This window comes from Festucalex cinctus, chromosome 1 (assembly GCF_051991245.1).
Source record: "Festucalex cinctus isolate MCC-2025b chromosome 1, RoL_Fcin_1.0, whole genome shotgun sequence".
In the NCBI taxonomy this organism is placed as follows: Eukaryota; Metazoa; Chordata; class Actinopteri; order Syngnathiformes; family Syngnathidae; genus Festucalex; species Festucalex cinctus.
The window spans coordinates 32,458,703-32,471,451 of NC_135411.1; the positions used below are offsets into that span (position 1 = coordinate 32,458,703).

Consider the following 12,749-nt stretch of genomic DNA (forward strand, 5'->3'; position numbering starts at 1 on the left):
ATTAGTCTAAAATAAATAAACCCAATTGAAAGTAACAACTAATCAGGTAATCTAACACAGTCATGAGTGTTCCGAGTAACAACAACACGTTATGATGGGAGAGACTCCTGCCATTGCCGTTAGTGCACCAGAAGTCGTGCAAATAGGTTTCAAAATAAGAGCACTAACAGGAAGTACAGTGTTTGTGATCTTGTAAGCACAAGATTTTAAATCAAATTCAGTATGAATATTGTTGGAGAGAATGGTAATCAATTTTGCATTAATACACTAATACTGTAATATTGTGTAGGTTCATTAGAACGTGAACTTAAGTGGACCGGTCTGAGCCCTGAAATATCCATCCATCCATCCATCCATCCATCCATCCATCCATCCATCCATCCATCCGTTTTCTTAGCCGCTTATTCCTCACAAGGGTTGTTGTGGGGGTGCTGGAGCCTATCCCAGTCGGCATCAGCCAGTAGGCAGGGTACACCCTGAACTGGTTGTCAACCAATTACAGGCCCTGAAAGTTCAGGGCTGAAAATGGGTCCGAGTCCGGGCCAAAAAAAAAAAAAGGATCACAGGGCATTATCAGTGTCCTTCACAGTCACACCAGATTGAGCTGCTGCAATGTTGCACTTTTTTTTTTTTTTTGTAATAAAGACATGTTCAAATCGCATTAAGATTTTCAGTTGAGAGGGGCAAACATCTAAAAAAAAAAAAAAAAAAAAAAAAAAAGCGGAAGCAGAAGGTGGCGTCGCGGTGGGCTTCCCCGTTTCCATGGTGACTCGACGAATCAGGGCCCCGTTAAGTCTGGTGGTAACTCCAGGTGCAACTACTCAGCGTTGATACAACTCATTGGAATTAGCTGTGCTGGAACCAAAAATGCAGAGTTTCCTGTCGGAGAGTATGCCAACTCGTTGTTCAGGGTTTAATCTCACAGTTTGTCAAACCTGCTTTGTGAAATTCACCCCAGGTATGGAACAATCAATAAAATTATTCAACAATAACAAAGCATTATTGTTCAATGATTCGTTAACGTTGTGTAACAGCTACGGTTTGGGGTACCTTAGATTTGACATATTCTATATTCCATGTTAAATGTTAAATAGTAATAATACCTGGAAACTTTATTTCATTAGTCCTTTCGATTTCTATACCTTGGACAGTGAGTGCTGCTTCAACATCTATATTTCTACAACTGAAAATCATAAATCTGGTGTTATTAATATTTATAGACAGTCTGTTGGCATTGAACCTCTTCATGCTATTCTTAAACTCTTTCTCTATTACTTGGAATAAAATTAAGTGGTGTCGTCTGTAAACAAAATACATTTTAACAATTTTGAAATAGTTGTAATATCATTCACATAAAGGAGAAAATGAACTGGCTCCAGAATTGATCCCTGGGGCACCCCACAATTTAACTCTGTTTTGATTGTCTACTATTGAATTCAACATATTTTTTAGGTAACTGGTAACCCATTGATGTGCAACACCTCGTATACCATATTTGAACAATTTATGCAATATTTCATGATCTAAAGTGTCAAGTGCCTTTTGTAAATTCACAAAGACACTTACTAAAATATGTTATCCATGGCTGTGCAAATTTCTTCAGTTAACTCCATTAATGCAATGTTGGTTGAGTGATTGGAGCAAAACCCATATTGGCTAAGCCTATTACTTGAAATTTTGTACTTATCTATGAATTAATTTATTCTTGCCACATACAAATTTTCCAATATTTTAGAAAGCTGTGGGAGTAGAGATATAGATATATAATAAAAAAAAAAAAATCATTTCCTTTTTTGAAGAGTGGGACTACTTTAGCTATTTTTATTTGTTCTTGGAAAATTCCTGTTATAAATGATAAGTTTCAAATGTGCGTGAAAGGCTCTAATCATGTCTATGATTTGTTTTATCAGTTTTATGGTTTTTAATGTTGAGGCAATGTTGTTGTTTTTTTGAGCATTTATTTGAGTATGATTTTCATTCAATATTTTTCAATACATTCAAATGTAATCACTACTTAAGTACACTTTTATTTTCCTACATTCAAGCACAGTGTTAACGTTTGAATTGTACATAATGTTGCAGTGGCCTACAATAAGTTTATTTTAAAAATAAATCCACTCGAAATGATGAAACTGGCTGATTATACATATATATATATATATATATATATATATATATATATATATATATATATATATATATATATATATATATATATATATAAACAAAGGTCTTAAAGAAAGTTAACAAAGTAAATGACAAAGATGGAAGATGGCTTCAACCCTGAATGACTTGAACATTCCAACATGTTGACATTTCATAAACAGTACATGCTGATTAATTCATGCATAGGCCATAGGAAAAAAATTATCATTTACAGTAGAAAGCCCAAAATGTTTTCCTTGTTAATACATATTTTTTGTTTTGGAATCCAATGATCTGTGTTCATTCTGCACATGAAAGCTCAATGCTAATGTGGAGAAAGAGAATATGAATGAAAATAAAGCTTATAAAAAGTAAAGATGTCACACCATTTTCATGATAACATTTTTGTTTATCGTGTCATCTTCTGATTGTGTTGTAAACTGGTCTGACTGGTTTTGGCGGCAGTGCTGCTAACGCTACTAATGATGCTAATTGCATCACAAGAAAGAAAGAAAGAAAGAAAGAAAGAAAGAAAGAAAGAAAGAAAGAAAGAAAGAAAGAAAGACGAGCTTGTGGTAATTGATTCCGCACACATATGAGAAATAAATCCTCATGTGTGTGTTTTGTAACAGGAAAGATGAACTCTGGGTGATGAATAATATTGCTGTGACTTCTAATATTTGCGTCCCGAAAGGATGCCCACGCCAACGCCTTCTTGTTTCCATTGTTCTAAAACAATGAGAAATATTCTGCATAACAACAATTTCATACACTGACAATATCCTTATATTGTCCATATATGCGTTCTTGACAATGAATGTAAAATGTTCCCGTAGCATAATTAGCTTTGATGTATTAACTTAGATTAAACCAACACACAACATGTGAATCTTCAATTCTTACTTCTTCTTGTTTAAATGTGATTTCAGTCGATTTGAATTCCCCCTCAGTTTCACTGAACAATCATTCAGGTTTGCGGTTGCACTAATACCTCAGCTGTCAATCAATCAGTGGTTGCAAGTTGTCAGGTGTGACAGCCAGAACCATGACGAGTGCTAAAACGTTTTTTCCTGCAATGACTTCTACCTGATTCTCAAAAGTGACAAGCCGTGGAATTACCCAACATTCTTGCATGCAACTAAGTCACAATGAGTCATAATGAATTATCATATAATGAGATATAATTAGATATCATAACTACACTATATCATTATTATAACACATTATTATTGTTATTATTATTATTATTATTATTATTATTATTATTATTATTATTATTATTATTATTATTATTATTATTATTATTATTATTATTATTATTATTAAGAATGCTTATAAATAATAATACATTTATAAGAATACTGTACCATTTAGAAATATAGATTCCAAGATTTATTGTCATTTTCACAAAAACAACGAAATAGTACATAGTATGTACATATGTTTTATTCAAATCAAACTGTTAAAAATGTATAACCCAAGTGAATTAAGAGCGTTCATGGACATTTTACATGCACACACACACGCAGCCATGTGCACGCACACACACCCCTACGCAGAAACACAAGTACACGCATGCGTGTGCATGTGTCTCCCTCTGTGTGCGTGTTTGTGCGTGTGTGAAACCACGATGCTGATGACGATCCCCTCGACATCGATATGGACAGATGTTGACAAGTCGGGGAATTTGGGCCAAGAATGTTTTTGTTGCTGCTTGATGCCAATTTTGGCAAGATGACGATCACAAACAACAATGGTGTCCACATTCTCGTTCACGTGTGGAAGCAGTGTGGTCATCATTCTACTGAACAAAGAATAATACATTCTTTAGCTTTTGAAAAAAAAAAAAAAAAAACACACACAAATACTCCCATCTCATTGAAGTCCAGTGGGCGTGGCCAGTGGGCAACTGTGGCAGGTGAAGGGGTGTGTCATTGTGTGTCTTCGCATGTGCTGTGCAGGTATTTAATGGCGCTTGCAGAAACTGTCGGGCATCCCCTTGCTCACTGACCATGGATGTCCCAACTCTTCCCTTATTTTTACTTCTGCTGCTGCTCTCAGGTAATCTCTTTTTCTTTTGCTAAAAACAAAAAAAATCATTTGAATCATTTGAAAACTGTACTTTTCGATTTTGTCAACAACAAACTGTAATCATCTCGGCTTCAATTGTGTGTATTTGTTAATGTGATTAGCTGCTTTATGTGTTTCTGGATTTTTTTTGTTTGTTTTGTGAACCCATTCCTCTGTTGTTTGCATGCTCACCGTTTTTTCAGAGGTTAGAATCTGCCTGTACCACCATCAAATCAACCAATATCGTATCATACTACCAGCATAGGGCAAGGCGGTCTGCCAAATTTCCAAACACACAAAACTCAAGATGTGCCTGTTGTACACCACGCACACATGAGCCCATTTATAAAAAGGGACCCGGCCTTTTGGAGCACCTTCATTCTCATTCTAATGTTGCAACTAGTGAGTGAGTTGGGGGGTGGTGTGTGAAGGACACCAAAAGTCCAAATATTCTCGCCAGTAAACGCAACTTCAGAGGCATGCTGAACGGAGCTATTCATTTGTCAGAAGACTAACAAACACTCAGATGCTTTATCGGAACAACAAACGATTTTTCAACGGAATTGAGGAGGAATTCGAGTCAACTAGGGGTGTTAAAAAAAAATCGATTCGGCAATATGTCGCGATACTACAGTACGCAATTCTCGAATCGATTCAATAGGCAGACGAATCGATCTTTTAACATCCATTTTTGATGAAAAAAATATTCAACAAAACGTCTAACTTTCACACCTTAAGCATGGAAGAATGTTATATTAATAGAACATTAAGCCTTAATATTTTATTTCAATGCTGTTCTAACAACCTGTTTGTTAAATACAGTGGCTCACAGTTATAACACTGAAGTTTGAGATCAATAAATAGTAAATTTTCATACAAATCTTACAGTGTTCATGTACAAGTTTACTGAATGGTATGTTCTAAATTGAGTAAAAGAAATCGTAACAATCGACTTGTAAATTCATATCGGGATTAATCGGTATCGAATCGAATCCTGACCTATGAAGCGTGATACGGATCGAATCGTCAGGTACTAGGCAATTCACACCTCTAGAATCAACTGTAATCAAATGTAAGCGAGAAGAACAAAAAGTGAACATATGGCACTGTTGCTCTTGCCATCCTTTCATAATGCAAAAATTACAACTCAGTGAAATCACATTCATTATAGAAAGCTCTCATTCACACACGAAAGGATTTTTGTTTCTCCTGTGCGGGGACTCTATTACCACAAGTCCTGCTACTTTCTTTTGGGGGGAATCAATGACTTTCCAACAAGCCAAGTTAGCCGCATTAGTAGCATTAGCAGCGTAGCTAGCGGCGGTGGCATCACCATCTTGGCTGCTGCCAAAAACAAGTCGGAAGAGTTACAACACAACAGAAGATTACACAAAAAAAAGGTTGCCAAGGCAATTGTATGACACCTTGCAAGACATTTTCATAACTTCGTCATTCTTATTTTCTTTATCCTTATTAGCATCCTTAGCTTAGCTTCCGTATACACAATGAACCAAGGTTATTTTAGTTAATGAAAACTAATCAAAAAACTCAAACTAAAATTAAAAAACAATTTTGTTAACGAAATAAAAAAGGAAACAAAAACTAACTGAAACTACATTTTATGTTTACAAAACTAACTAAAACTAACTATAATTATAGCGAAAATGATCTTCGTTTTAGTCTTTGGTAATTAAATTAATACATGAGCCTTTGAGGATGATTTTAAATGTGATTTTAATTTATTGCAATATTAACCAGAATAAAGACGTTTGAAAGTGTGTCACACAGAAGTGATGTCATCAAGCAGCAGCCAATAGAAAAGCACGATCAGATGATGACAAATTTGCCTGCTTGACTTTTGGCTCCAATGGCTCGCCTCGCCTGCTTTTTCATTTAATTCAGACGAAATTCAACGCTAGGTAAAAAAAAATGTGTTACTTTATTTTACCATGGTGTCTATTAAATATTGCACACAAGTAATACACATTTAAAAAAAAACTAAAACTAATACTGAAACTAACTAAAAGTAAGCATTTAAAAAAATAATAAAATTAACAGAATCACCCTAAAAACTAATTAAATACCGACAATTAAAAAACAAAACTCAAAATGAAATAAAAACGATCCAAAAATGAAAATTCCAAAACTATAATAACCCTACAATGAACAATGTACATTGATTTCAATTCAAAACATCAAAGAAAAATGTTAACAAATTCTACTGTCGGTGATCCATTTTTCCCTAAGGACTCAGCATGTGCTGTTTGTGAAATAGCAACATGTAATGACATTTGGAATTGTTTTTTTATTTTTTATTTTCAGCGTGCAGAGCACAACAAGATGGTGAGTCTTCTTTCTTTCCTGCCTTCCTTCTTTGTAAACAATAATTATATGTATTTTATTTTCTGGTAATTTCTCAAGTAGTTGTCTAATGGATGAAGTGCAAATTATGAAATTAAACAGACGAGTAACAAGTGAAGACTGTGACTGACGTCAGTGCGTGTTCAGTCTGCGGGCAGGCTCCTCTCAACAACCGCATCGTTGGGGGGGAGGCGGCTGCCAAGGGTGCGTGGCCCTGGATGGTCAGCCTGCACAGGCTCAACCGCCACTTCTGCGGGGGGTCGCTCATCAACAGCGAGTGGGTGCTGTCGGCAGCACACTGCTTTTCCCGCAGGTGAGCATTTACGATGTGATGGAAAACACAAAAAAATAAAAGAGTACTGAGTTCTGAATGAAAGCCAAATTGACAGCAACTGATTGGCTTGATCCAGTAAATGAGATTTTTTTTATGTATTTTTCATGGGTTTCAGTTGGCCAAAAAGTACCATTTGATGCAAAGCAATACAACAATACAAACCAGGAACAAGAAAAGTCATGGTGTGCATGTGTGTGTGTGTGTGTGTACAGTTCCAGATCTGTGACGGCGTTTTTAGGTCGTCAGAGCCAGCAGGGTTCCAACTCGAATGAGGAGCCCCGCAGCGTCGTGCAGATCATTTCTCATCCTGCCTACAACAGCAGGACGAATGACAACGACGTGGCCCTGTTGCGGCTTTCCTTGCCGGTCACCTTCAACAACTTCATCCGGCCTGTGTGCTTGGCGGCCGCCTCGAGCTCCTTCTTCGCCGGAACCGACAGCTGGGTCACCGGCTGGGGGAACGTCGGCTCCAATGGTTGGTTGACACTGCATGCCCGCACACAAACAGAGCCCGTCAATTTTTTTTGTTCATTAAAAAAAAAAAAAAAAACTTTCTGTAAACTGTAAAAAAAAAAAAAAAAAAAAAAAACAATAATTCATTTGGTGACTTTCTGTGGCACCAAAACCAGAGAAGAAGAAACCAGTGCAAATGTAAAAATTTTGGATGTAACAATATCCAAACATCACGATACGATATTATAACGACATGTACCGCATGGTACAGTAATTATCACAATATTGTGGGGAAGATGGCGTTATTAAAAAAAAAGGTCACAATATTATTTGAAAAAAGATCTCATACTAAAAAAAAAGCACAATATTGTGCCTTTTGTACATTACAGCAATGCATATAAACAACCTACAATCTCTAATAAGACTTAATATTGAGGCACTTAATTTCTAATGCACGCACACATTGCGTTCCTCCACATATCGGTTCACAAGCATATTACGTTCCCCTTCATCTAATGATTAGCATAGATTTTAAACACAGAAGGGCCAAAACATGGTGTATAAAAATTTAATTACACTAAAAAAAACTAACCACTAGAGGGTGCTAGAACTGTACAAATAGAAATCAACTTGATATTTTTAACAGACGTGCTGCTTTTAATATGACATGACAGCGATAATATTAATAACAGTTTTAATTAGGGATGTAACGATAAGGGCAATATCATGATATTGTGATATTAAAACTGCCACAATATCGTCGTCGTCATGTTCACAATATTTAAAAGGAACACATCTGGTAAAAAAGTCATATTGATTTCCATTTGTGCAGTTCTAGCACCCTCTAGTGGCTAGTTTATTAGTACAATTTAATTTTCATTCGGGATGTTTTGACCTTCTATGTTTAAAATCTATGCTAATTGTCAGATGAAGGGGAACCGAATTTGCTTGTGAAGCAATCAACGTGGGCTTGCATTTGCAAGTAAGTGCCTCAATATTGTCATTAGAGATTGTCGGTGGTTTATATGCATTGCTGTTATGTACAAAAGCACAATATTGTGCTTTTTTTAGTATGAGCTCTTTGTTTTTGTTGTTTTTTTTTTACAATATTGTGACCTTTTTTAAATATCGCCAACCTCCCCACAATATCATAAATATCGTATCGTTACCTACATAACGTGATATCGTATCGTGATGTTTGGATATCGTTACATCCCTAATTTTAATATCGCAATATCACAATTTTGCCGTTATTGTTACATCCCTAGCAAACATACTCACAAAAATGGCAGGGAAGGAAAGAAATACTGATGATGTTTTTTGACCAAAAAAATGACACAACATACTATAGGACGACGTTCACAAATCAGTTCACGCTAAGACCCGGTTGAAAAACTGATCGCATTTGGGCTCTCCAAACCCTCCGTGTGGGCATCTGTCCGGTTCCATCCACTGTCCTCCACATGCTCAGCTGTGTTAGTGACTTTTGTTGGTGGTGGTGTTTGCGTGTGTGTCTGCAGATCCTCTGCCATTCCCTCAGAACCTGATGGAGGTGCAAGTTCCCGTGGTAGGAAACCGCCAGTGCGGTTGTGACTACATCGTGCCGGGAAGAATCACCGACAACATGATCTGCGCGGGTCTGAGAGAAGGGGGAAAGGACTCCTGCCAGGTGAGGTCAAAACAAGTTCATTTGTACGTATGGGCTGGCCCCATTTATACACAAGGAAATCCCAACTGACAAGAAAACACGGTGTTCCACAGGGTGATTCTGGCGGTCCCATGGTGAGCAAACAAGGGTCCGTGTGGGTCCTGAGTGGGGTGGTAAGTTTTGGAGTAGGTTGCGCCCTGCCTCAATTTCCAGGCGTCTACGCACGGGTATCCCAGTACCAAGAATGGATCAGCAGAAACGTAGGGAACGACAACCTACCGGGCTTCGTCACCTTCAGGTCTGCGGGCCCCAACTCAGACCTGGGGGTGAGCTGTCTCGCTGTGCCACCACTCATTGGTGGCACGCCGCCCACCACCACCAGGCCCACCACTACCACGCCTACCACCACCACACCAACCACCACCATCGAGCCCACCACCACCACGCCACCACGTGAGTAGTTTGCCAAACAAGACCTATACTTCAGTCTTGATGTTTAAAAATGTCACATCAAGGTGATGAAAAAAAGAAAAACTCAAAAAAGGACGTCATCCCAAAGATTTTATAATACGCTGTATGTGGCCCCTAGTGTAAACACAGCATTCTGATTAATATTGCATTTGCAGAATAGGAGTTAAGCATCAAAATCCCCCCATATTTAGCCATCTCAGAGGGCGGCCATTTTGCCACTTGCTGTCGACTGAAAATGACATCACAGTTGCTCAGGGCTTAAGTCAAGGCTCGTCGTGATTGGATGGTACCTGATGCTGCGTTCGAGGATGGTAGAAAGTCGGACTTTCTGACTTCCAACCAGGAAGTGTGTATGGGAACTCCCCCTTGAACTCAGGAATTCCACTTGCAAAATTAGACCCAAAAAAAAGTACCGACATCACCGACGGACTACAATGTGACGTCACTCTACAATCGTGACGCCTCTGGCCCCCAGGTGTGGGAGCAGGCCTCTGCCTTTGATGTTGGCGCCGCCTCCTGCCACACTCCGGAACTGCAGAGAGGGAGAACCAGAACCATGTCAATTTTCAGTCGGCAGCAATTGGCAGAATGGCCGCCCCCTAAGATGGATAAAAACGGGTGGATTTTTCTGCTTAATTCATATTCGACAAGCACAATATTAATTAGACTAGTGAAGATGCTTTGAACATGTTACTGTGAAGAACATTTTTGGGTTGACCTATACCCGCTTGCCTTCCTCAGGGGCGTTGTGCGGGCGCGCCCCGTTGAACCCTCGCCTGTCGGGCAACAACTCGGCGTCTGCCGTGCCAGGCTTGTGGCCCTGGATGGCGAGCCTGCACCGGAATGGAAGTCACGTATGCGGCGGCACGCTCGTTGCCGAGGATGCCGTGCTGAGCGGCGCTCAATGCTTCGCACAGTAAGTCATCAAGTCAGCTCATACGCAAATTTCGTGAGCCTCATAGCCCGTTGCTTATTGGCCTTGTCCTGCGCAGGTCCAGCACGCCGTCAGAGTGGACGGTGTTCCTGGGTCGCTCCAGGCAGAACAGCGCCAACATCTTTGAGACGGCGGTGAGCGTGATCAACATCACGACCAGCACGCTGTCCGGTCAAAATGTGGCGGTCCTACGTCTGGCGTCCCGGGCGTCGCTATCCAATTTCATCCAGCCCATCTGCATGGACAGTGGGCAGAACTTCGCCACGGGGTCCACGTGCTGGGCCGCCGGATGGAGCGCGGGTCAAGGAGGAGGTACGTACACTACTCTAAATGATCTCTGATGGCAAGAACGCACGTTAGCTTCGTTCACGTTGGCATTTTCACATCGCCGTCTTGGTCCCGTCTGGCCCCGCAGAGGATCAGGCCTTGCAGGAGGTCCAGATGTCGCTGATGGACTGCGGGAACGAGTCGTCAGCTGACAGCATTTGTATGGAGCCTCTCGCACTGGACCAGGTGACCTACATTACTTTACTTTTGACACCTTCATTTTGTGACTTCCTGTTTTGCGTTCGGGCAGGGAGATCTGGGCGGTCCGTTGATGTGTCAGCTGGGCGAGTCCTGGTACCAGGCGGCGGTGCTGTGGGCCAACAGCACCGGCAACGCCAGCCAAGAGCTACGACAGAACCAGAGCACGGTCTTGTCCAGACTCAGAACCTTCAACGACTTCCTGATGCAGGAGGTGGGGGAATTCTTGTCACCTTCCAATCCCCCCACCACCACCGATGCCCCAACTGCCACCGATGCACCCACCTCCAATGTCATTGCTGAAGCTGCTGATGTTGGCGACTCCGCCGGTTCGCCGGCGCCATCCCTCCTTAGCTTCCTCAGTCAGTTCTCGGTTCTCGCCGTGGTGCTGCACGCTGCTGTCATGATGTTGTGACACACCTACTAGAACCGCTAAACTTAATTTGGAGGGTGGCACTTGAAACGATGGCAGGTGTGCGCCGACTTGGATGGATTGGTCAATTGTGAAAGCAGCCACGTCCCGAATCTTAAAAGTCTTGTGTGAATCAAACGTGTGTTGAGGTGTAAGAACCTCAAGACACTTGGAAGGAAGAAATAAATCAAGCAGATTTAGCGGAAGCACATACGATTTCCTGAGAACTGATGCAGTGTGGAAATCCTGCAATGTGCACTTTTCCCGAGACCTGTGAAGGTCACTGAAATCAGTGAAACAGATGAAGCACACTTCAAAACAGCTTATGTAACAGTATTTGTGAATTTAATCTCAATGAGTTTTTGTTTTTTTTATTATTGTTTTTTATTCCAAGCTGTGAAACCAGTTGCCACAACGTGTTCGTAGACAGGCCTCTGTCTTAAAATCGCGTCTAAAAGCACACTACTTTTCTCTGGCCTGCGATACACAGTAACTTATCTTATATGGCATTTACAAACAGCAAACTGGCATGAACTTGTTTACTGTATTTTATTTTATTTATTTTTGTTTTACTCATGTCTTTCTAACTTATTTTACTATTGTTATGAACACTTTGGCTTCCCTGTTGATCTCTTAAATAAAATTGATTGATTGATTGATTGATAGATTGATTGATTGATTGATTGATTGATTGATTGATTGATTGATTGATTGATTGATTGATTGATTGATTGATTGATTGATAATTTCCTGTGGAATCTGCATTTTTCTGCTGTCGTCATACATGTTTCCAATATAGGTATGCGAGTCGCAAGGAGAGAAATATTCCGAAAAAGAGTCTGACAACAGAAAATAAATTACACTTAAAATTTAAAAAAAAAAATACAAAAAAGAAAAAAATCGAGAGAAAAAAAAGCTTGCAGAAATATTGCGATACAAATACTCCATAAAACAGAAAAAAAATTTGGAAAAAAAAAGATTTTTTTTTTTTTTAAATCAATTTCATGATAAAACGTGAACTGTAACGTGATACTGAAGTTTTTCTGTGGCAGCAAGACGGGTTTGGATTAAGTGATTAGTTAGAATATTGTAAAATTAGTTTTAAAGTTTTGGGTTTATTTTTTGGCTTCACCTCTTTCGTCAGCATGTTTGGGTTTTTTTGTTTTTTACTAATACAGTTGTATTTTATGGCTACATACATTCAAAAGTACCTTATCGCAATGATAGGAAGCATAAAATATAATGTATAATGAAGCTATTAACAATACATTCAACCTGTCAAGGGCAGAGCTGGACTGACACAAAAAAATCGGCCCTGGCATTTTGATGCAACTCCACTGGCCCGGCCTGGCTTTCCTGCCTGTGTGGGTACTTTGGTCTCCCCCCACATTCCAAA

At 39.5% G+C, this 12,749-nt stretch overlaps 1 protein-coding gene across 1 annotated transcript; it reads left to right on the plus strand.

Annotated features, from left to right (window-relative positions):
- Positions 1 to 3,879: 3,879 nt before the first annotated feature.
- On the plus strand, positions 3,880 to 11,356 carry LOC144018477 (polyserase-2-like). Its single transcript, XM_077521084.1, has 10 exons — positions 3,880 to 3,932; positions 6,713 to 6,889; positions 7,123 to 7,385; positions 8,884 to 9,032; positions 9,125 to 9,468; positions 10,021 to 10,040; positions 10,224 to 10,398; positions 10,475 to 10,728; positions 10,832 to 10,929; positions 10,994 to 11,356. Exons 1-10 carry the CDS (start codon positions 3,880 to 3,882, stop codon positions 11,354 to 11,356), a joined length of 1,896 nt encoding a protein of 631 aa, XP_077377210.1.
- The last annotated feature ends 1,393 nt before the right edge of the window (positions 11,357 to 12,749 follow it).